Source organism: Wyeomyia smithii, chromosome 1, assembly GCF_029784165.1.
Source record: "Wyeomyia smithii strain HCP4-BCI-WySm-NY-G18 chromosome 1, ASM2978416v1, whole genome shotgun sequence".
Classification (NCBI taxonomy): domain Eukaryota; kingdom Metazoa; phylum Arthropoda; class Insecta; order Diptera; family Culicidae; genus Wyeomyia; species Wyeomyia smithii.
In genome coordinates, this window is record NC_073694.1 from 3,726,128 (window position 1) to 3,750,784 (window position 24,657).

The following is a 24,657-nucleotide window of genomic DNA, read 5'->3' on the forward strand; positions in this document are numbered from 1 at the left end:
AACGATACTATGAATTGTCAAAAACATCACCAAAAGTAAATCAAACAAATTTCAAAATAATGACAAAAATGACAGTGAAACTGCTAAAATACTGTAATAAACAGGTCAAAGGAATTTTAAAGAAATCCAGAAAAACAAAAACGTTGAAAAGCCTCCATAAAATGTTACAGGTAATAAACTGTTTAAACTGACGAAAAATGTCAAAAAAGTATCAAAATGTGTCAACAAAGTGACAAAATATATTGAAAAAATCACAAGAAGGTTGTATGCAAAGCCACGGCCGCAAGGTTGAAGTAGAATACTTTTACAAGAAAGATAACCCGGCTGCTTGCGTGTCAGTCATTTTTCTAGTAAATAAACGTTGACCGTTCATTGGCAGTATTGTAATTTCTTTTTGTCTGATATTTTGAATGAAGTTCATTGAATATTTCTAAATTTTGTGCAAATGAGAAGTTGAAGTGCTGCCGAATTGTAATATGCACATTTAATACGACATCATTAAACGGGAACGGAACAAAGGCTACGGTTATGCAGAACGCGAATGCCGGCGAGATGCGATTCGCCTTACCGTGGTGAAATGTACAGCTCTTTTTAAGGCGAAGTAGAGCTATACATTTCAACAGATTTCGTCTTGCCGAATCGCATCGCGCCGTTATTTGCGTTCTGCATGACCGTAGTCAAACACTAAGCGACGCAAACACGTAATAATAATCAGAGTAAGCATGTAGATGAAGATAATTAACTTTGTATTATAGCGCAAAACGAGAAAATATTAACTCTTCAAATAATCATTTGTGTTCTTCAAATTTCAGTTGTTCAATTTAATATCCGATGAAATGTTTGTTTATTATCCGATGAAGCTCTTATATAGGCCAAATGATGCATTCCCAATTTACTAGGTCCATAACTTTGCCGACCGTGCTTGGGAAAGCGCGGTATAACGACCAATCAGAGGTCGAATTTTGTGTTTTGACAAGGCTTAAGAGTTTTCAATAGTACAATAGTTCGAATGATAAAATTGCAATTTCATGCATTTGGTAGGAATCTTAGAAGATTTTTTAATCTATTGCTGCAAGAACGAAGGAAATCCATCGAATACTAACCGATTTATTAGCATTTGAAATTGGACATATTTTTCACTTTTTTCGGTTTTAGATTTTCATTTCACATCCCTATGTAGCCGAACTTCCTGAGAGAAGTATTCTAATTCAAAATTAAATCTTCATTAATTCATTTGTTGTCCTTATAAGGACAATTGTTCAATTTATCATAGGATGTAGTGTTTATCTTACATCTCTGTGTTACCTTGATAGTGAGGACTAAGGCGCACGGTCAACACAATGAGAAAGGTGTTTTCACATTGAAAACTAGACACGGCTTTACTGGAGGAAGTGTTGGCAAATGCATCTACCGCTAATACCACCGCTATCATACGAAAGCGCGTCGTTTCATGTGGGGAATATCAACAACGAAAAATGACGCGCGTCTAAGCATAACCCGAACTGTTTCGCCGTGCTGCTCCCATTTACCTTTACATCGGCCTCAGGGAAGTACCGGCTGCATCTGCATCTACCGCTGAGGCTGTCACTATACTGCTATTGGTACCAAAAGCTATTAACTCTTCAAATAAGTGTTTTATTTGTTCTCAAAAGAACAATTGTTCAATTCAAAATCGGATTTACGCAATCGCATCTATGTAATATTACCGACAATAATATTCTTCTGAACAAAATGATACAACTTTTCCATTAGGCCTCTGCCATAATAGACGCGAAAAGCGACGCGAACCGATTCGCTCGGCTGTAGGTTAATGTACAGCCATCAGTAGAGCCGCTTTTCGCGTCTACTATGGCAGAGGCCTTAGAAAAAGTTGCTGGCTGATGTATTCACTTCATGCAAGCCTGCTGCTGATGCTTCCCGCTACCACACTGAAACAGCATTTTAGTGAAGGGAGTGTCGTTGCATCAGCTGACCCTGCTACTATCGATGCTGATATACCCGCTGCAACAGCTACGCTATGCATAGCCATGCCACAGTTGTGGCCGCTATACACTGGCCCAACTGCTGAGCAACTGCAACGCTATCCGTAGCCATGCCACAGTTGTGGCCGCCATTGGTATCCGCTGTACCTGTATCTGCTGGCCCTGCTGCTATCGATGGTGAGATCCGCTGAAACTGCTACGCTTATCCGCAGCCATGCCACAGTTGTGGCCGCTATCCGTTATCGATGGTACCCACTGCTCGCTCCCGCTGCTGCTAAGGGAGGACTGCTGTCGTCGCTGTTCAGAACTAATATGAGCGGCTTCGACTAAAACAGGCTCTTATATAGGGATGAAAATAGGAATGAATTATTTTTCGTACGTGGTGGAATGATATAACTTGAAAAATATGTGTGACTTCATTCCGGCTCAGAGCGATCATTTGATAAGCTCCACCTGTTTTTCCAGTTTCTAAAGTTTTTCCTCAGTTTCGTAGCACGGATGCACAAAAATGATTTCTTGTCGAGCCGGACCGATAGCACTCTCATTGAAGCAACAAAATAACATGTTTTGTGTCGTGTTGTGCAGCTTGGTTGAAGAAAATGTTCCCGTCCCCGTGTCGCATGTAAGCAGATTATTGCGTTCAGTAGACAGTAGATAGTGTATCCAGCAAATAAACACCGATCTCACACACGCAACGGTTTTAACCCGTATCTTATTGCGGTTTGTAACATCAAGCGATTTCGTTTGCTCGCTGTTGCGTGTTGCATCATGTTGCAACTTGGCAGCTGGGAGACGACGAAATTCTGTTTATGCTGATTGATTGAATCGACTTCATATTAGCTCTGCATAGTCGAACTAACTGCTTTTGTGAATGCGTTCTAACAGGGCAGTTAATTATTCAATGTCGGTTATGCTGATCGCGCCTTTGCGCTGCCCCTACAGTGGGGGGTTTACTAAATAAAGTGAAAATTAGACAACTACAATAGTATTTGATTGCATCCCGCACAGAATGTCTGCTTGTGTTGATGCCAGAAAATTATTAACCTTCAATTATTTTTTTATTTGCCTTGAAAACAGCATGTTGCGGTTCAAAATCGGTTGGTAATTACAACCTTTGAGCTGCCCTAACATTGGGGGAGTTAAGATACACGGACAACATGCACTGTGGAAGCTATTTCACATTCAGTAAATTAGACGGGTGCGACAAATTTAAATTGCTAGGATGCAACACAGAATGCTTGCTTGCGTTGACAAAAATTATTAACTTTCAATGACTTGTTTATTTGCCTTGAAAAAGGCATTATGATTTCCAAAATTGGATTTCCTGATGGCAATCTTCATGTTGCCCTGACAGTGGTGGAAAAATGGCAGTCTGGCGACACACGTTGAGAAAAACCGCGCTGTTCCTGAGACGTGGTGACCAACCACAGGGCTAGTGCTGCTGCTAAGGAAGGACGACTGCTGTTGTCGCTGTCTAGAACTATTATGAGCGGCTCCGGCTGAAACAGGCTCTTATATAGGCCAAATAGCATGTTTTCAATTGCAAGGTATATGATCCTGTCGACCGTGCTTGGGAAGCAAGCATATAACGACCATTCAGAGGTCGAATTTTTCGTTCTGACAAGGCTTGACTATTTTCAATAGTACAATAGTGTGAATAATAAAATTACAATTATCTTATTTTGGGAAGAATCTTAGAAGATTTTCCAATCTATTGCTGCAAGAACGAAGGAAATCCATCGAATACTAACCGATTTATTAGCATTTGAAATTGGACATATTTTTCACTTTTTTCGGTTTTAGATTTTCATTTCACATCCCTATGTAGCCGAACTTCCTGAGAGAAGTATTCTACTTCAATAAAATAACTAACATGTTGAACCTTCAAAATCGACGAGAAAAGTCATTTTTAGTTGATTTTTTTGTGCAAGAAGTTATATCGTAGCTTAAGTGTTCGAAATTTTATGCATTACGGTATATATTTATCGTGCGTTCTTGCTAATGGCTAAATGGCTTAATCTATATACTGCATCAGTCTTTCGATGTGATACATTTTGTTTATACTTATCCGTCCCATCAAATGTAATGCAACAAAAATATCATTTGTGAGCCCCATCATTTGATCAATTAAGAATACTTTCGGTATAGTCTAAGTTGAGCTAGCAATGCGATCTTCGAATTTCGAATCAGGTGCGGATATCGCAAAGGAAAGAACTGTCTATGCAGGTTATTAACAGACCAACTAGTAGAGTTAGAGTTATTACAGACCAACTAAAGAGAAATAAGAACACTGAAACCCATGCATCAGTTTACCAAGAACTTCCTGGAACCTTCTCAAAAGATTTATGAAAACGAGATGCGTGTGAGCATGTCATTCGAAAATGCACAAATGTCAACAAGATGGAACCATTTTCATCCAAAACAACATACTTACATGCCCAATAGAAACACTTTCCAACATCGAGATTTTTTTTTTTAATAACAGAAACAATTATCACAATAAAACAAGAGACGGAAGATACAACGCAAACATGCAACGTCGCAACATGCAACCAATTTGGTCACCTTCAAGATTGATTTGTTTGACAAATATAAACGCTGTAAATGTCACTGAATAACAGTTTACGACAATGTGTAGGCGTAGTAATCCACCCAGTTAGCAATGCCGCTACTAGATTGATATCAGCATGTAAAATAAAAATACGACATTATATTTACCTAGAATCTAAAATATTAATTAATTCGATTTCGACTCGATTTTTTTTTATCTGAAGAGATTTCGACGGATATAGCTTAAATCAGTTCGGTATCTTTGAAGTATTGAATAACGCATTTGATTTCAAACTTTATTACTTTTTTGTAAATAAACTCTTCCAAGATAGTCAGATTCCAATTCAGTTTTTGTGATTTTTTTTAGCGACGGTTTAGCTTTCCAAAAGGGAAAACAGCCAGTATATAATTCATTCTGTACAATAAGACTTCGGGCCGAAGGTAGAACAATTATTTAGAATGCACAGGTATTGCATATCTATATAGAGACTTGGTTCAGCTTACAATATTTTTAATGCGACCGAACAATCGTAACAAAACTTTGGTTCTTGAAAGACTAATAAAAATTATTATGAAAACTTATGGCTTATAAAACCAACTTTGAATATTTGAGTAATATACGCAGCTATAACCTGGAAGTGCCAAAATGCCGGATTTAAAGAAGATCATCGAAGTATATTCAATTGATCGATTGATTGAAATGCTTTTTAGTTTGCAACAGCTGGTTTTGAGTTTGACCCCTTGAAGAAATTCAGTTGTGGGTTCAAACATTTTGTAAAGGTTGTAAGGAAATATGATAGCACAATCAAAAACTTCCTTTATCACAAAATCATTGTTTAAAATCATCCTTTTCAGTAACAAAATCCTGATATTTCAAAAGCTAGGGTTTCAAAGGGATTCTGCTGAATCTGTCGGAATTAAATTCCGTTTTTGGCTATTGGTTATTGGCTAATTGTCAATTTCCAAGCCACTGGTACGCACACGCATACAACGGAAACGACAGTTACTCTACATTCTTCCACAACTATCATATAACTATGAAACTATGATTCATAGTGAAACATGAAACAGGCTCTTATATAGGCCAAATAGCATGTTTTCAATTGCAAGGTATATGATCCTGTCGACCGTGCTTGGGAAGCAAGCATATAACGACCAATCAGAGGTCGAATTTTTCGTTTTGACAAGGCTTGACTATTTTCAATAGTACAATAGTGTGAATAATAAAATTACAATTATCTTATTTTGGGAAGAATCTTAGAAGATTTTACAATCTATTGCTGCAAGAACGAAGGAAATCCATCGAATACTAACCGATTTATTAGCATTTGAAATTGGACATATTTTTCACTTTTTTCGGTTTTAGATTTTCATTTCACATCCCTATGTAGCCGAACTTCCTGAGAGAAGTATTCTACTTCAAAAAATGTCGAAAATAATCAACGAACACATTGGCAATAAAATCATAACAAAGCATCAAAAATATTTCAAACTAAAACCAAAAATATCTAAAATGTGTCATCAGCTTGACAATATGAAGTCTGAAACACACTGAAAAACTTCAACAGTTAAAAATGACAGAAAAGTGTCCACAAATTTTGAAAATAGGTACCAAAAAAGTGTTGAGAACACGTCGATAACATATCACGAGAGTCAAACTAATTGTAAAGTGACAGAAAAGTATCAAAAAGTGTAAAAGAAATATCAAAAAACTATCAGAGAGGATACAACAAACTTCCAAACATTACTCAAAAATGTCATATGTGTTAAACAGTATCGAAAAGGAACTGAAAAGTGTCGACATGTATAACAGAAAAACGCGTTAACAAAGTGTTCAGTAAGTATCAAAAAAGGGTCTAAAACATATTAAAAAGGTGTCTTATGGGCTAAAGAGATGTCAAAAATGGTATAAAAAAAATTAAGCAGACATACCGAATAAACGAGAGCACCTCCTGCTGCTTCATGACGGACTGCTGTCGTTCCACGAGCGAAGCCTCCGTGTAGGAAGGAGCAGCGTAGTACTCCCTGGCGGTTGATCGAATGGAGGGACGATCCCTGCGTAAAGCGATCGACCCTCGGCCAGTTCCGATCGCTACAAATATGGAATCAACTCAAATCAAACTAATCAATCCACTTGAAAAACGCACTCACCACCATTCGCCGCTCGGTTGGTCATCCCGGGTGGAATGTGGGACTGCGTTCGACGGTGTGTTTTTATCACACCATCCGTGACGGATTTCTCCTCGTACGCCGAAACGGCACGTTTCAGTTCCATCGATTGAAGTGAACTATTCAGGTGACCATTGCTGGCATTTTGAAGCACACTCGCGCCGTCCACCCGCTCATCCGAGGTGACCGATTCTACCAGACTCTGCGGTCGTGACGATCGACGGGAAGAGGAATTCGATATGGACCGTCCGAAGGGCGGAATCTGCAGTGATGCTGGATGGATGCGATTGTCCTGTCCGGTGAAAAGGCTACCGGAGCGACGAACGATCGGGTCGCTTGTTGGTCTGAATTCGGTTTCCTCATGAGTACCGGTCACCGCCACCACCGGGGAGCGATTCCTTGGAGCTAGATGCTTCAACTGAATGAAGTCCGTCTCATCGAGGGTCGAACGACTGTTCAGACTATTTTCGATCTCTTCGGAAATGTGCGAAAAGTTTCGAACCGAACGATTGTTGTTCGGCTCCTCCTGATGTTCGCCTTCCTCTGAGTCATCTTTGTCAGCTTCCGGGTCATCAGCTTCGTTGGTGTAGTCTCCGGCTACCTGGACGGTATGACAGACGGCTAGGGCTTCGAAGAAGTTGTAAACGTGCCGCTGGAAAGGGAGGAAATTTGTTACTAAAAACAAGAAACGTTTCATCTAAAACTAATCACTCACTCACCGAACACTCGTTGATCTTGAGGGCGTAAGTACGGCCAACTTCCTGCAATCTACGGCCCTTCTGGCCGTACATTTTTCCGTTGATTGAACACTGCTGGAAGATCATGATGTTTTTCGTTAAAGTGCCCGTTTTGTCTGAGAATAGGAGGGAAACTTGACCCAGTTCTTCGTTGATATCCGAAGTGTTCACGATGCACGGTTGGTCTGTTTCTTCATCGTACATATCGAAGTCCCACTCTAGGTAGAATCCACCTAAGAACTTCGCCATTTCTATTGTCACGTAGAGTGAAATCGGAATTAGGTAATTGAACAAGATTAGGGAGGAGAAAAAATCCTGTAGAAACTGCGACACTTGGTAGGTTTGTAGATGTTCGCCTAGATAGCGGTTGTGTTCGTCGTGATATCGATCATTGTAGCGCTTCATGAAGAAGGAAACAGTGACGATCGCTACCAGTAGTACCAGGAAGAACACTAAGTACCTGTTGATGAACCCCTCGCTGGAACTCATCTTGTTGCTGGTCATCTTGCTGTTCAACGCCAGCTTCGTGTTCTGTCCAGTATAAACGGCACAGCCAATAGCCCATTCGGTGTTTTTCAGTCGCGAACCCCGAAGCAATAAGTTCTCCGCCATCAGCGGAAGTACATGGAATTCGGTTTCCACACCGTCTATGACGGTCACATCGTGCTGCTGGTGATGCATTTCCGCTAGTTCTATTCTTCCGTTAAATGTATATAAGTCGGTTTTTGGCAGCTCGCACTCGATCCTCCCCAGTGTGTGCAGTTTATCGACAGGGAGATCGGGAATTCCCTTCGGGACGGACATCGTCTTCAGGTTCGTTTCACCGTCCAAGTTTGCCGTGGTCACGAAGCACTTGCCACTTTCGTCCGAAGATTTCAACAGCACCAGATCGCACGGAATGTCGCAATCCCGCGCCGTCAACACGATATCCCCCTGGCGGATATCCTGGCTGCGAATGTCCGCCTCGACACCGTTCCGAACGACCGTCACCAGAGAGTAGTTAACCACATTGTCCGCCCTGTACCGGAGGTAGTTTTCATAACCCTGCTTCGCAGCGGTAACGGAGATCACGAAAACCAGTGGAATCAGTGAGGTTAGCGGGGATACTGGACTGTCTGTGAATTAAGAAACGAAAACCGAATTCGACAATTATTTTGTTCCAGTGCATGCAAAGTAGCCCAAATTAGCGTAAAAAATTGGTGACGTTTATACTAGCACAGCCGCCTTAGATGCACCACCTCCACCACCCACGCAAAAGCGACAACCGACGGCTGTTCGACTGTGACGAAGCGCGTTCTGTGTACACATTCGGAGCCGAACGCACAAACCGTCGTGGCCACGTGTTGAGAATAGTTTGCAACACAAACTGTCCCCTCTTCGTGCAAACACGGAACGACAAACATTGACATTGAACTCAAAGTGTCGCACCTTCTTCGCGTTAATGAAAGAGAACCGCCCGTTGCTCCCGTTTTTTTTTTCTTACACCCGGGGGGGGGGGGGGGGGGGGGCGTGTTTCTAGTAAATAGAACGATCGCGTCGTCATCGGGGGGAATTTAGAAACAATCAAATCAATTCAAAACTCAACCCGCGAGCAAACTTTATCGGCTCGACACACAGTGCCTTCGAACTTACCGATCACGATCGAAATGATCGTCATGCAGAGAAAGTAGAAGTTGGCCACCCGTCGGAACTGTTCGGCCAAATTCAGCGGCAGGAACGTCAGCAGCGTGTACTTAGTCGACTTGATCCGATTCGTTTCGTGCCGTTTCGGCTTCTTGTCATGGTTTTCGCCGCCCACTTTGATGCTGAGGGAGTCCGCCTCCTGTGATACTCGGTTACCCTGTGAAAAGTGTCAATAGAGAAAACCAAAAAATTAGTTTAGTATATTAGAAGCAAATTTTGCAAAGACACTAACCATCGCTTTGCCATGAAACAAAATCGAAAAATTCGCAATGAACAACAAGAAATAAAAAGCTGCCAGCGCGACGGTGAGCAAAAATCGACTGATCGGCGTCCGTCACTTAAACCGTAGCTTCAAGTACCCACCACCTCTTACCCAAGCCTCTATCGATGTATGATTCATACCGCGTGTTAGTCAAATTTTTCTGATAATGTGTACCTTTCCGTACAACCCCGCATGCGGCGGGGTCTGTCTGTCATATCATCATCATAATACACTGCCACCGCCTGCTTGGTTTGACTTGGCGAGGAGGAATTGCATTTATACCTACAAGATAAAGATCACGTTGGTTTGCGAAGCGGTTTTCTTGGTGATAAAAATGGTTCTCTTATCAACGCTAGGCGGTGATTTGTTCAATATCGCAAGCTCATGCTTCGTGCGAAGGCAACGGTATCGTGGGATTGTTGGTGCTGTTGGAGCTGTCTAATGTTGGGTGAATAAACATTTCATTACGGGCAGTCAATCCGTAGAGTTTATTAATCAGGATAAAATTGCTAAATAACGACACCCTTCTGGTTTGATATGGTGAAACGGTTCTAATTGCAAAAAGTAAAAATGATCCTAAATAAAAGTTTTATGTTGATTGACGAAAACTAAGTCTGGAGATGAGTAAAATTATAATAGAAAATTATCTAAATTTGAGCTTTCAATTGATAAAAAAGTGTTAAAAATATACAAAATGGTATTAAGTTAAGCTCTACATCGCAAAAATTGAAAAGTTTTATACATCATAGTGTAATTTTAGATACGGGATTCCAATCCCAATGTAGTATTATTTGCTGAACATGCTACCTATGGTAACTGCAATAAACCAAACAGGCTTATAATTTGAAACTTCATGGATTTGAACCACTGTTTATTATAAGAAACGCCAAAAAATGATTCATCTTATGTACTACTCGAGTAACAAAACTGGCGATATCAAAGATTTATAGCGCTTTTTTGGCTCTATTAACGTTTGCGGTAAAAAAATGGACAAAAATTGCCGATTTTTCATGGGTTTATCTTCAATCGCACTGAAGAAACTACTCATGCATCATCGATCATAGTAACCCATGAGTAAGCATAAAAAAAATTCGACACTGTATCAGTCAAACTCTAACTGTGATGGCGAAAAAAGTTATGCTATTCGGTTCAGAAGTGTGCGCATTCAAAGAACGGTACCCCGCCGCGTCAAAAACACTACTGAACAGCGATCAGAGCATTGGAAGAAAGCCTGGTTCCGGACGGCCAACGACCCTGAGCGACAAGAAGCTTCAAAGGATGCTGAAGAGGAAGACCGAGGGAAAAGTGACTAAATCGCTGCGTGCACTTGGCCGGAAGGTTGGTGCATGTGGTAAAGCAGTGAAAAAGTATCTGGAGAACATGGACATACATGTCAGGAAGCGGCAGTCCCGTCCACTGATCTCGGGGCTACAGGCAATGACGCAGCGACAGCGGTTGAATAAAATGCTGAAGTCGATTTTCCAGGCGAATCGCGACGTGGTAGTGGTGATGGACGACGAGACCTATCTCACCCTGGATAGCAACGACTGGCAGGGTACTTCGTATTTCACTTTTCCCATGAATGAAGTGAGCTCCGAGGTGAAATTTATTTCACACACCAAGTTCCACAAGAAGGTGCTGCTGTGGCTGACAATCAGTGAGTCGCTCTTCTTTCGCTCCGGGCTGGCCGTTAATGGGGAAATGAAAATGCCAGAAGATGCGTCGTCATCAAGAAATATGTGAAACACGGTGAGAACAAGGTGTTCTGGCCAGATTTGGCGTCGGCTCACCGCTCGAAGCGATCGAGGTCGGCGATTCCGCCCAACGTCCCCCAGCTGCGTCCCATCGAGATTTTCTGAACAAACCTGAAGCGCAAGATCTATTCCAACAATTTTGTCGCGAAAACGGAGGAGGAATAATATAAAAACGAAGAAAGAGCTTAAAAACATGCCTACACGCATGTTTTCGTCCGCCATGGCGAATGTTCCGGTCAACTGCCGGAAAGCCGCTCGCAAGGGCGTAGATTTTTTTTTGCAAATAAGATAATATAATTACCAATAATGGGAAATTTATCCAACTTAATTATCTGTCTTAGCGTTTTGAAATTCCAGTAGCATATTCAGCCATTTCCAGTGAATTAGCTCAAAGCTATAAATTTATTTAAATAAAAATTCGTTGCGATAGAGTACAGGATTTATAATACTCACAAGGCACTTCATTAACTTTTATATTATTTTTTTTCGTGAATCAATTTTCGCTGCTACCCCTAACCAATAAAAAAACAATTACACGTGTGTTTCCCGACCACAAGCAATAATCTGACAGTTCTTCACATACCAGCATATTCCCACATCATTTTCGCCTTTATGTAAACTTTCCCAGGATTATCCTAGGATCATTTCTTAGTTTGACTATTTCTGAAATCCAGGATATTCATCCCGATTTTTCAGGTCTCCGTGATTTCCTGAAGGCCACCCCGAATCTACGTCGGGCCTCGAAAAACGTGCAAAATTCATCCCGAATGTTTCGGGTTTTGCTAATGAGGTCGATGTTTATTCCGTGTATTACGAGTTTCATTTCAGTTTAAATTCCTATGAAAATCATCCCGTTTTTATAGGTCTCACTTATACATCTCGAGGGCCATCCCGACTATCTCGGGCCTCGCTTGTCATAATTTTTTTTTTTTAAGACAGGATTCTATTTTTCGAAATATGATTTTTTTTACGTACCATGGAGAACGCCATCGATTCAGTAATCTACGAAATCTTCTAGAGTTCAAGATTAATCAACTGTAATTTCTGAAATATTTTTCTCCTCGTCGCCAAAATGTAGTGATTAAGACAACAGTTGGTAATAGAATGAATCTATATCTAGAGAAACATTTCAAAAGGTCCTATCTGCTTCGATCGATTTTTTGATCGATCACTTTCATTCAATCATCACAACTTATTTAACACCTTTTATGACAAGTTTTTTGCACAAGTTGATAGCGGAGGGTTCACTTTAGCCTTTTGAACGAAAACTACAGTTGGGAGAGATACTAAAGCTGAATCATTACCAAAATGAAAAGACGCTCCGAACTAATCAAAATTGAGAATGACACAAAAGAGCTCTAAAAAGCAGCTTAGATATAAGAATGCCGCAAAATGGCTCAAAATGTTACAAAAATGATATGAAACAACTTAAAAATGATTTGTAAAAGATTCAAAACGTACTGGAAAATAACTTGGAAGGAAAAATGGCACAAAAGGAATTAAAATTCATCAAAAAGTCTTGCTAGAAACTTATTGAATTTTATAGAAAAGTTAGAATAGTCATCCATAACTCCATACATCATAAGGACATTAAATATTTCCATACATTAAAAGGACATTAAGTAAGTTAAGCAAAAAAGCAAAAAAAGCAAAGCCTTGGTGCTACATTTCGATTCGGAACTCGACCTTCTGTTTTATTATACACAGACTTCGCAGCCAACTGTAAAGTGTACAGGACAATTGCGGGGCTAGCGCTACGATCCTATTGACACTAACAGTCTCTCCTGAGCCGAGACTCGAACCTACGACAACTGGCTTGTTAGGCCAGCATCGTACCTCGAGACCAGCTGGTAGGGTCAAGTTGAGCATACTTCCAAAAAACTCACGAAATGCGGCGAAAAATCATTGAATACTATGAAAAACTTGAATATTTATTATGAAATCATTACAAACTTATCAAAAAGCTATTACAAAATCAAAAAAAACATATCGAAAAAAAGCGTCAGAAAGTAATCTAGGAGTCCATGAGAAGTCATACAAAAGTTATCAGAAATTCATCTGGAAAATGTCATGAAAAAATCGTCGAGTGATCTTGAAGTCGTCTGAAAATCTTAAAAAAAAAAATACATCAAGAAATCATCAAAAAGTCCTAAGAAAACTATAAAAAAGTAATAAAAAGATCGACAAAATTATACCAAAAAGTCTTACATTAAAACTTCCACAAAAAGTCACACAAGACGACTAAACGACCTAAAAATCATCCAAAACTAACTTAAAAATGATACGAAACTGGTTGTAAAAATAATAAAAACTGACCTCAAAAGAAAACAACACCTATGATTATGTCTAATCCAAAGTCGTAAAATATCCTAAAATGTTACAAAAATGGTATAAAATTACTCAAAACTTAGCCGCAAGGTTACAGAGTCCGCTTTGGTAAGCGGGTGGTCGTGGGTTCGAATCTTAGTAGAATCAGGCCATTTGGTTGTCAAAGGACTTTAAGCATGGCTTTATTCTCAGGCTCCCCACCACGTATCCTTTCTTCAATCTGGATTCTACAGTACCCCTGTTGACTCTCCTCCTAACAAAAATAAGTCCCTATTATAATAGAACTGGTGTGAGTAATATATAAAAGTTCTCTCCAGGGAATTGTAACTAGGCGATACCTATTAGGATGAACAGAGGCTCGGTATAGTAGAGCAGTAAGCTTGAAACGGAAAGGTAATTACACACAAGCACTGATATGAATGATAAGCGTATCACTTACTTCAATAGTGTTACTGCTAATAATATGAAGTGCGGAGTACAGAAAACACCTGGGCAATATCACAATAGATCTAAGCTCTGGTCGCAGTGATGAGTCCACACAGAAAATTAATTACTCAAAGCTAACTTTTACATTTGCGAAAATTGATTTGAAAATCATTTTGAAATAAAAATTGCACAAAATAATTCAAAACAATTAAAAAAATTCCAAAAATTCCGTCAAACAGTAATATAAAATAAAAAAAATGCCTTATGAGTTTGTAATCTATATCTATAAATGCGAATGTCTGTCTGTCTGTCTATCTGTTCCCTATAGACTCAAAAACTACTGGACCGATTACCGTGAAAATTTTAACATAGGGGTTTTCGAGTACGGGGAGTAATCGTAAAACATTAGTTTTGCTCTATCTCATAAGCGTAGCAAGGATGGGGTGAATTTGTGGTTCATGAACGTGAAAACTTCCTTCCCGATAACCGTGTAAATTTATATCAAGATGTGTTTGAATCTGAGATGATATTGTCAATCAATTTTTAAAACGCTTAACCGACTATTATTTAATTCGGTAAATACAGTTCGTGTAATAGGGTATATGTTTCAATAACTTTAAATTATATCTATTTTTTTTCTTCATATTATATCTATCTCATAAGTGTGTACAGAAAAGAGGGTAGCAAATTTGTTCGTTGTAAACTTCAAACGCCAATTGAGTGAACAACGGTGGAATAGTAAGGATAATCTCAGGAAAACTTTCGAAAAATATTCAAATATCTGTTAAAATTAGCATAAAATATGTAAATATTTATACAAACTATTTGTTTTGAATAAAAAAGGCCAAATATGAACACTTCTAAATACCAAACATGATCACTGTGTTATTCTGTATGCGTGGGTTCTCAAATACAAGGTATATCGGTTTTTCTTTTTCTCTATCTTAGTGGCGTAGTTAAAAAGAGGGGGTAGTTACAACAACCTTCACCATTTATTAACAGTCTACTAGTTTATCTCGAACATTTGTATCTAGAAGTTCTCGAGTATCGGACATGTTTCTGAATTATTATTGTCGCTTTATTCCATTAGCGTGTGCAGGAAGGGAGAAAGGGGGGAATTGTCGCATTGCAAAGTAAAGATCGTTAATTTTTATCATCATTAAAAATTTGATTGCAAGGTGTTTCAAGCTTTCATGATTTTGGTTTTCAACGGATTTCTTTCGTTTTTGCAACAATCAATTGAATAATTACTTACGCCTCCATCAACATCCGGCAAAATTGTAATGTTTTGACGTGAACTGAAATACCACACAGTATGGTTATTTTTGAATCAAAACAATAGCCACGGCCGAACATCGACTCCACGGACCATTTTGAAGTCCACGATGATTACCTCCGGTTCCCGTAAAACGACCTCTAATGACCGAACACTTATTATTTAAGGTATATCTGGAATCGAAATGATGTCAAGAGTCCAGAAATTAACTCAACTGAAATCCAAGATGGTGACTTTCGGTTTCCAGAAATCACCAAATACCACCAAAAATGGGTATTCCCGTAAGACGCCAGGCACAGAGCACAGACGTCAAAAATGATAACTTAAAGTCTGGAATTGCAACGTCGAAATTGCTGGAAAACAGCCAAAAATGATCATTCCGGAATCGCTATGATACCTAGAGAACAAAAAACGAATCCAGGCGCTTTTTTCAAATCCAAAATGGCGATATCCGGCTGCCGAAAACTACCGAATACTTGGGTGGTATTTATTAGTTGTTTTTGAAACCAAAATGGAATGATAGGTCGGAAAACGACTTCAAGCACCAAATCCAAGATGGCGATTTTCGGTTTCTGGATAACAGCCAAAAATGATTAGTAAAGGTTATTGACATAGACATGATGATACAAGATAATCTATCGTAATCTTATCGACTATCATTAAAAGAATTATTGAAAAGAAGAATTTTTCGTCGAGTTTATCCCTTGCGATCGTTCTCACATGTAATAATGCAAGCTCTGTAACAAACAGCCTTATGTAGTTCTACGTCAAATTTGCTGCTGTGGCTTTGCAAACAGATTTACGGATACTACTGATTTAGCTGATTCAGAAATATAGGCCCCAACATTTTTATTACTGGGACAAATAAAGTTTACTTCATAATGATAGAAACAGTTCTTTACCACCCAACATAAACATGTGTAGGTAGTGATCAAAGTGAATGGATATTCATAAAACAAAAACACTTTTTAATTATTTTGAATCGAAAAGCACCTTAGTCCTTTTTCACGCGTTGCTTGATTAAAGATTAAGACAAAGCTGAATCTATCACTGGTCAAACAAATATGCTAGGATTCCCGAAAAATTTACAACTAATTTTATTACAAATGAAAAAACATAATGGTTTCTACTTCTAATGATTTGGTTTCCGATGTTCTTTTTATGTGTATGTGAACAAATGTAAATTTACGCGTTTTTTACTGTATGGTAATGTTAATATATTTTTGAAATTATGTCACATTCAAGAGATACATATTCGTCGTCATTAACTAAGAGGCACAGCAACGCGGGCCGGGTATTAGCTAGTGGATTCATAAAAAACAATCAAAAAATCATCAATCATATCAGAGTTGTGTAAGTGTCATGAAAAACTCGTTGGAAAGTGATCAAAAATTTATCCAAAAATTTGTGAAAAATCTTACGGAAGTTATTAAAAAATTTTCAAGAAAATAACAAGTTAAAAATATAATCAAAAAGTCATCCAAAATTCATGAAATAAGTTATTAAAAATAAATAAAACATTGGAATATTATTTTTACCATTTACAAAACAACACAGACAAACAAACGTTCCACTTCTAAGAGACATCTCGAAAAACGTTCGTCCTAGTTTGAAACATTACACTTCTGCGTCACCATGTGAGCTTACTGCCTACTAACTAATTTTCGTAAAAATGGTTTTTGTCTTAGCTTATAGCGACAGCGAGGGATTATTGCCAGTTTTTGTCTTTGCTTGGTCTCGAGGTACGATGCTGGCCTAACAAGTCAGTCGTCGTAGGTTTGAGGCTCGGCTAGGGAAAGACTGTTAGTGTCAGTAGAATCGTGGCGCTAGCCCCGCAATTGTCCTGTACACTAAACAGTCGGCTGCGAAGTCTGTGTATTAAAAACAGAAGGTCAAGTTCCGAATCAGAAGGTAGCACCAAAGCATTGCTTTGTCTTTGCTTATGAGTGTGCACGCTTACTCATAGCGACACCAGCGACATTACTGCCTACTAAGCAAAATTTTGAAATAGTCGTTATTTTTCTGGACGATGAATTCGTCATCGAGTGGTACGCCTGTTTGTCTGTGACTTGAATCAAGGTTCAACATATCGTCAGGATGTCTTCAAAAACCATTCAAAATTCTTTGAGAACTCATTGCAAACTGAAAAATATCGCAAAATTATCTAAATGGCGTGAAAACTCGTCAAAAACAAATCAAAAGGGCATTCCAAAAATAATCAGCAAAGGTTAGTATAAAAGTCATCAAAAACTCATAGAGAAATATCAAGAAATCAACAAAAGATGATTAAAATGTCACCTAAATGTCATGAAAAAAAAAAGATCGCCAAAGAGGTCATAACAAAACTATCGAAAAGACTGCTAAAAATCATTGAGAAGTTATTAAAAAATAATCAAAAAGTCATTGGAAAATTACAAAAAAGTAATCCGAGCATCCACAAAATGTTATCAGAAAGTCAAAAAACTCCAAAACATTGGTGCTTATTACGGGAGTCACTTCACGGTGAAATCAGAGTGAAGTGAACAAAATCCTATTACGGGACTCACGTGAGAGAAACGTCGCGAAGTGACATCTGCCGTGGAATCTGGGTTATTATGAGTGTCATATCAGTGAAGTGAGAACGGAAAAAGCGACGTTTCGCGTGGAATTATTTCACGACCATTTTGAACGGTGAAATGATTCCACGAAGATGCCATAAGTCTTAAAGTTGATTGATTTGTGATCTAATGGTAAATATTGGCTTTATTCTTCAGTAACGAAACGAATCCGAATTTGATCCGTGCCTTAAAGCGGTAAAATTTTCATTTTTTTGCCCGATGAAAAAAATGCAAACTAGTTCAGGAAATTTTCGATACCGAAAAAAACATTATTTTTGATGCCGAATGTCTTAGAAATGCAGAACACGTCACGATCTGGTGTTATCAAAAAAAAAAAACGAAAAAAAACGACTTTCTGGGACTTAGAGATTTTTGAGCTGGGAAACAATCTCATTTCACTTGTCCTATTCTCAATTTCACTTCACTGTCAATCTCACCCCACGGAGGTGATTTTTGTCACCTCACTTGAGGTGGAATCGGGAATAGGTCTAAAAAAGTGAAGTGAGCGTGAGAGTGAAATATATTTCACCGTGAAGTGACTGCCGTAATAAGCACCATTAACAGAGAGTCATGAAAGATAACACAGAAAAGCTCAAAGCCTAGAAATAAACCAACAATGACTTGAAAATAGACCAAGATGTAGCTGAAATAGAACTACTTGAAACTGATTTGTAAATAATCCAAAACGCATCTGAAAATGCTCCAGAAATAAAATAGGCACAAGAATAACTCAACTTAACGTCAAACGTACGCGTCAAAATTGAAGCAGATATCAAAGACCACTTTGAATCTAATTACGTGCTTTGGATAGCATCTTGACTGTGAGTCAATGTTTGATCAAGTTTTTTTTAAATAAGGGTGGTTTGTTAGTTGCTTAGGTATTTATGTTAAATATTAGTAAATAATGAGTTTGTGTGGCCAATCACAAATGGTGACTTCTCAACACTGTTAGAAATTTGTAATTTTTCATTGTTAGGATTTGCTTGCTTTCGCAATGAGTACTTATCATTCGTAGGGATTTAAACTTACTTGTCGAAAAAGGAAAATAAACTTACAACTAACTTAAAGAGAGCTCATCGCAGCAATTGAGAATTTCAACAGTTTTTGTCTAAAATTGATAATAATTTTATTCGACATAGCTTCTAAATTCCAAACCAGTTAGTTTATGTAATTTGAGTGTACCAAAAGAGGAGGGCGCTTCAAAATCATTTTCAGAACTTTATTCTGAATTCTCTGAAGCGTTTTCTTCCTTGTTAAACATCAATTTGACCAAATCGGTACAGCACAAAGTATTGCTGGTCTAAATTTTTTTTTGTAAATCAAAAGTTTATTCTTTAAACAAAGTTTATAATTCCTGTTAATGAGAGGATATAAACATCTCGTATATTCGATGCACTTTGCTTGTACACTCTAAATGTGCTCTTTAAAAATAGGTTTTTTATCGTAAATTAGTCCCAAGTACTTAACCTTGTCAGAGCAACTCGAAAGAACCCCATTCATCTTGACAACGTAAGTATTGTTTGGCATGAGGAAAGAATCCCAAGTCTTATGCGGAAAAATTATCAATTAAGTTTTAGAAGCATTGGAAGAAATTTTCCATCTTTGCAAATAGGAAGAGAAAATATCTAAACTTCACTGCAACCGACTGCAGGTGACACGAAGACTTTTCCTTTCACGGAAATTCTTGTGTCATCACAGAACAATGACTTTGTGCATCCTGAAGGTAAATCAGGAAGATCGGAAGATGTTTGTTTCATTAATAAGGGTCAGATCATCGCAACAGTTTATTGGTGAAGAATTTTCGTATTGAAATATTTGTTTCTAGGTTTTTGCTAAAGTATGGCTTAATATATCCGGATAGAATTATACAAAGTTTGTATTTATTGCACATTCGAGTCGATAACTGTTATCAATCGTATTTGCCTCTCAGGGGCTTTCGAGATCTAAGGAAGCTTCGAAACTGCACTTTATGGAAAAGTGCAAATGATAGCGAGAATAAATAGCAACTGAAGTAGGCGTTGATGAAATCATCGAACCGCAAATCGTAGCAAGCGTTTCATTTGAGTGATATAGAAGTGACATTTTACCGCAATGCCATTTTCTGTTTTCCCAGTTTATTTAGCGCAGGTTACAAACCTTTTCCGTTTTCGCTGACTAATTTTCACGAAGTTTGCTAAACGATAACAAATTCTTCGGAAACCCACACCAGAGATATCGAGTGACAGAAGGCCGAAGGGCCTTCTACCCTCGGGGGTATCGTGATAGCAGCGAATTTGTAGCTCAACAATACCGATTTAAATCTGTATGTCTATGTGTGTTTCCTGTATACGACACTGATAAGATAACTTGAATGAAAAAATCCATCAAATGCCAAAGCTTTAATACTGGCTCGCTTCGCTAACCTGCTATTACAACCAAAATTACCTTTCCCCAGCACCAGAACGATCGCCGGTACGTTTCCCCCTGGACCGGTGCCTGAAGTTCATTCAAACCGAGCTCATCTCCCTCCGTAAGGCTGCTTCGATCCATGCCAGCACGAGGACTAACTGCTTTTTCTAGTTGTTTCTCTTTCGAAATCACTGTGGCCTTACACTGCACTGATCATATGAGTGAAATTACGCACATCCAGGTGGCCAAATTTTGCACGCCTAATTTCGTCCCTTTCGCTAATCGCGGGTGCAAATATTTTCCACCAAACCGTGACGCGGCGGGAAAGGCACCATTGTACTTTTTCTTGTATCACTCCGCGCACTGGCTGACCGATCAACAGTCTAATTAGCACCTCGTAAAGTGAAGAGTAGCCACTAACTGTTTCGAAAATATACTAGCGATCTTCCACCGTTATAGTAGGCCACTCACTGTGTGAAATACGAACCGAGCGCCGTATTCCGGGGCGGCCTGCTATCTGCTGCACTGTTTCTGTATCTGCAGTCGGATAAGTCGATTCCGGGAAGCTCGCCCCGAGCGAGAGATAACAAAATCATGTCCAGGGTCGAACCAGGTGAAACACGGTATAGTAAACTACCCTTTCACAATCGCGACGTTGCGGCACATTTTCACGAAACGAGATAAGATAAGGGAGGGCTTTTTCGCCCGTAACTAGACGTGCGACACTTTTGCTGCGCGAATAAACCACTAAACATTAAACAAAAACAAAGCAGCTTTGAACCTCACTCATTTAGCGCTGCGACCTGCTGCTGCCTCGAACTGAACCGAATCGAACCAAGTAGACTGCGCCTCCATTGGGCGCACACCTAGGCAACGGCAAACAAACTGCAAGCGATTTACAGCGACTCTCCACGCTTAACAAACGACGGAATCATTTCAAGTTCACAGCTACTTGATAACTGAACTCCGCGCTCCGACGCTTCGCGCTCTGACCACCACCAGAGTGAGTGACGCCGTTGATTTTGAAAAAAAAAAAACAAACGAAGGCAACGAAGATCGTTCAATATTTGGAGATCAAACTATCGTTGTCGTCGCCATCGTCGTCATCGCCATCATCATCATCATCATCATCTTGATTGGGTTGTGATTCTGCTTCTAATTGCAGGTGGGTGTGTGCGGTCGAATTGTCCGAGTTCGCCGATGGCTGTGACGCGGTCATGTGCTATCAGGACTGTGTCGGTAGTTGTGTATCCGAATAGAAGGTGACGAATCCCCTGACAGCCCTTATCGGAGCTAAGTTCGCGAGTTATGGATTTTCTTTTACTCGTAAATCGGAATTAGACGGATAATTTCCGATTGCATACTGAAATCAAAGTTGGCCCTGGATGGGGCTTTGACTACTTTTTTCGATACTGTAAACCAAGAGTTGATGGTGAAAGCAATTAAAATCAGGCGAAATATATTCCAATTTTGAATTGAAACTAAGGTAAATTTTTCTGACACTCTACACGCAAAAATTCAAGCTTTAATCATCCAATGTGTCCTTTCAATTCGCACAGAATTTGCTCTGACTTCGCACAACCAATGCGTGATACGCATAACGCAAAAGTTGTACAAGGAATACATTGACAGAGATCAAAATCAGAATATGTATCGTATACACAAAAATCGTAATGTCTTGGTGAACTTCGGCTTCGGGCGAACGATCAGTTTCGAGGCGCTCAAAAAAATCGTTCTTTAATTTCGCGAGCCGGTGCGTTTCAACGGCTCGTGCATCCCTAAAAATCGTCAGCAACCGAAACAGCCGATAACGAGCCTTGTTGCCGCGGAAGTCATTGACGCTGGTGCCAGTAACGCAGAACCGAATGCATGTGAATGAAACCAGAGTCATAATTAAATGCAAAATGTTTTGGACTAATCTCATGTTTTTGTTTATTGTTAATGATTGAAAGATGTTTTCAAATGACCTGATTCATGAAAGTGAATCGATCACACAATAATTTCTTCAATGGAATCAGTACCCAACTTATCAGTATTGATTGCTGGTTGCACTGTTTTAACGATGCCAACCTTCTGAACATCGGTTGATGCTTTATAAATGTAGTGGTTTGGAGCTGCGCAATACATTCAAAATACTCTAGAGCATCAAATGCGTTATGCCCAACGCACATGCGTTGTACTGGTTCCAATTTTAATCAGTAAATGCGCTAATTTCGCTCATAAATGATCTGGTTACGCAAACTCCAACTTTTGCGTGTATTGACATATTCTTGACACCTTTTAATGGTTTTTAACTCTTTTTGGCATTTCATAGTTTGTTGTTTAGATTAGTTTTTAATATTTTTTGGAAATACTTGACGCTTTTTGGATATTTTCTCAACATTTTGACACTTCCGGAAGCAGTTTAGAATTATTTTAAAATCGTCCAAACAATCAGAATGTTGGTTTATAAAACATTCTTCAACAACTGATTGATCTGTTTGTTTGAAGGGAGAACAATTCACGGCGAAATTTTCCTCGTCGAAGCCCGATCATTTCACCCCGAAAGCAGCATCCGAATTGTGCAACCTCACGCCTCTCGATCATAAATTCAACAATTAATTTAGCAAATCACAGGCCGGTACAGGCTCTGCCTGTCCTGCGCTGTATACCATGGAATGTCAAATCTCTACCCCTCCTACCTACCACAGCCAAGTCTTTGAGAATACGTTTATTTTTCGGTGCAAAACCCATAAAATATCATCACACTCTCGTTCGATCAATTCAAACCAATTAGCAGCTGATAGTGGGGTAAGGCAGCGACGACGTGACGAAATCGTACCTCGCCTTGACGCAGCAGGCGTAATTTGATTGCTGGTTCGTGCAGGCAATTGGCGAAAAAAAATTCGGTTACATATTCGCCTACTATTTAGAACTAGAGATCTGGGGTTGACAAGTGAAAGCACGAGAATACGACAGCAATAATAAATCATCACAATCGTGGCACTTGGTTGCATAAACCAGGCGCCATGGCTGCGAGGTCACCTTGGTTCTCGGTTCATAGCGTGTAGAGTGTAAGTTCCGGTTCGCTGCTGAGTTTAATATTCTAATGTTAATTGCGTCATTGCGTTACAGGAGCATTTCTACATGCCTACTTAATTGAGCAACGAGTTTGGTGTTGTGAAAGTGTTACGACAATTGAGTTATGGCTGTAATTATTAACTGATCTTGAGCAAGGTTAGAGAAGCAATATTTTAAAATTCAAGTTGAGCAACAGAAATTACCTACTACTCGTACCTATTACGACATTCAAATACGTGGAAACCCAAATCACGATTGAAAAAAAGAACGATCAAATCTAATCTCTGTTGTTGGTCAATTATTGCTCAAGAATCGATAAGCGTAACTTGTTGTTACAGGTTTTGCGAAATCGTACCGATTATGCACTCGAGCAATTGTGAGGACGAATGACGTCCATTTACATCGAAAATTCTCGGATTGACAAACCTAACTAAAGTAGCCAACGTCCAATTTAAGCATTAAAGCACATAAAAAAATAAGATCCATTTTTAGTGCTATGTTTAACAAGACCTCCAAGAACTACCGGTCTTGAAGTGTTTTCTCCATGATACACGTACTATGCAGGTCTTGGTCCATTCATGGGTTCATATTGGTAACCCCATCTTATCAATCAAAACCCATAATCCGATACTGAAGGCTATGCTGATAGTACGTACTACGTATGCTCTCGTGTGCTCTCCACTCATTCTGGCCATTCTGAGCGTTAAGATCTCCAATGAATCGTTTTCGTTACTTTGTTCCTGTATGGACCACTTGCTGCGACCAGAAACATTTATCTTTTGAGATATCACCCTTGCTTATGTCGAGCCTCGTTCTTTCTGCCAATGTTATCGTCTTTTATAATTCCCTGGAAAGATTTTTATTAACTGGGCCAGTTTTGTTGTATGGATTCATTTGTGTCAATCCGAAAGTCATCGGAGCACTTTAGAATTAATCGTGAAGGAAGAATTAATTGGGTTCCTGAGAATAAACTCATGCTCAAGTCCGTTCACATCAAATGGCCTGGATTCTATTAATATTCGAACCCACGATCACTCGCTTGTCAAAGGAGTCTCTGCAACCTTGCGGCTACGAAGTTTCTATTGTTCTGGTCTGTCTTTCTGGTCTTCATAAGCATTTTTTGGCTGGCTTTTAGGGCTAGCACGTGGACGGTGAGTGGCCACCACTAGCATGACGAGCAGACGCCTTTTAGAGCCGCTCTTACCATGGGAAACAGAGGGATAAGTTACACTCTCCGATGAGAGAAGTTCTGCTTCCCTGTCATCATACACCGAGGTTGGTTACCAGATCTTCCCTATGATTACTCGTGTGGTGCCGCGAGAGACAAGGGCTACTGGACAATAGGCTATGTAAAGCGTCACAAAACGAAATTTGCCCTCGAGAGTTTTTCAGATGTAAAAAAAAAGACCCAAAACGTGAGGCCGATTTGTGTAACATTTCTATTC

The 24,657-nt window shown here is 39.3% G+C and overlaps 1 protein-coding gene across 4 annotated transcripts in view; it reads right to left on the reverse strand.

Annotated features, from left to right (window-relative positions):
- LOC129717990 (phospholipid-transporting ATPase IF) overlaps positions 1–24,657 on the reverse strand; it is a 53,291-nt gene that overhangs the window by 11,156 nt on the left and 17,478 nt on the right. The window contains exons 1-5 of one of the 4 annotated variants that reach the window (XM_055668350.1): positions 20,189–21,092; positions 9,071–9,278; positions 7,421–8,553; positions 6,684–7,353; positions 6,465–6,624 (exon numbers count right to left, since the gene is read on the reverse strand). In XM_055668350.1, the coding sequence (XP_055524325.1) occupies positions 6,465–6,624; positions 6,684–7,353; positions 7,421–8,553; positions 9,071–9,278; positions 20,189–20,293 (2,276 nt within the window). In that variant the 5' untranslated portion in view covers positions 20,294–21,092. Of the gene's footprint in view, positions 1–6,464; positions 6,625–6,683; positions 7,354–7,420; positions 8,554–9,070; positions 9,279–9,353; positions 9,595–20,188; positions 21,093–24,657 lie in introns of those variants that run through there. The other 3 variants (XM_055668351.1, XM_055668353.1, XM_055668352.1) reach the window with 3 other exon arrangements.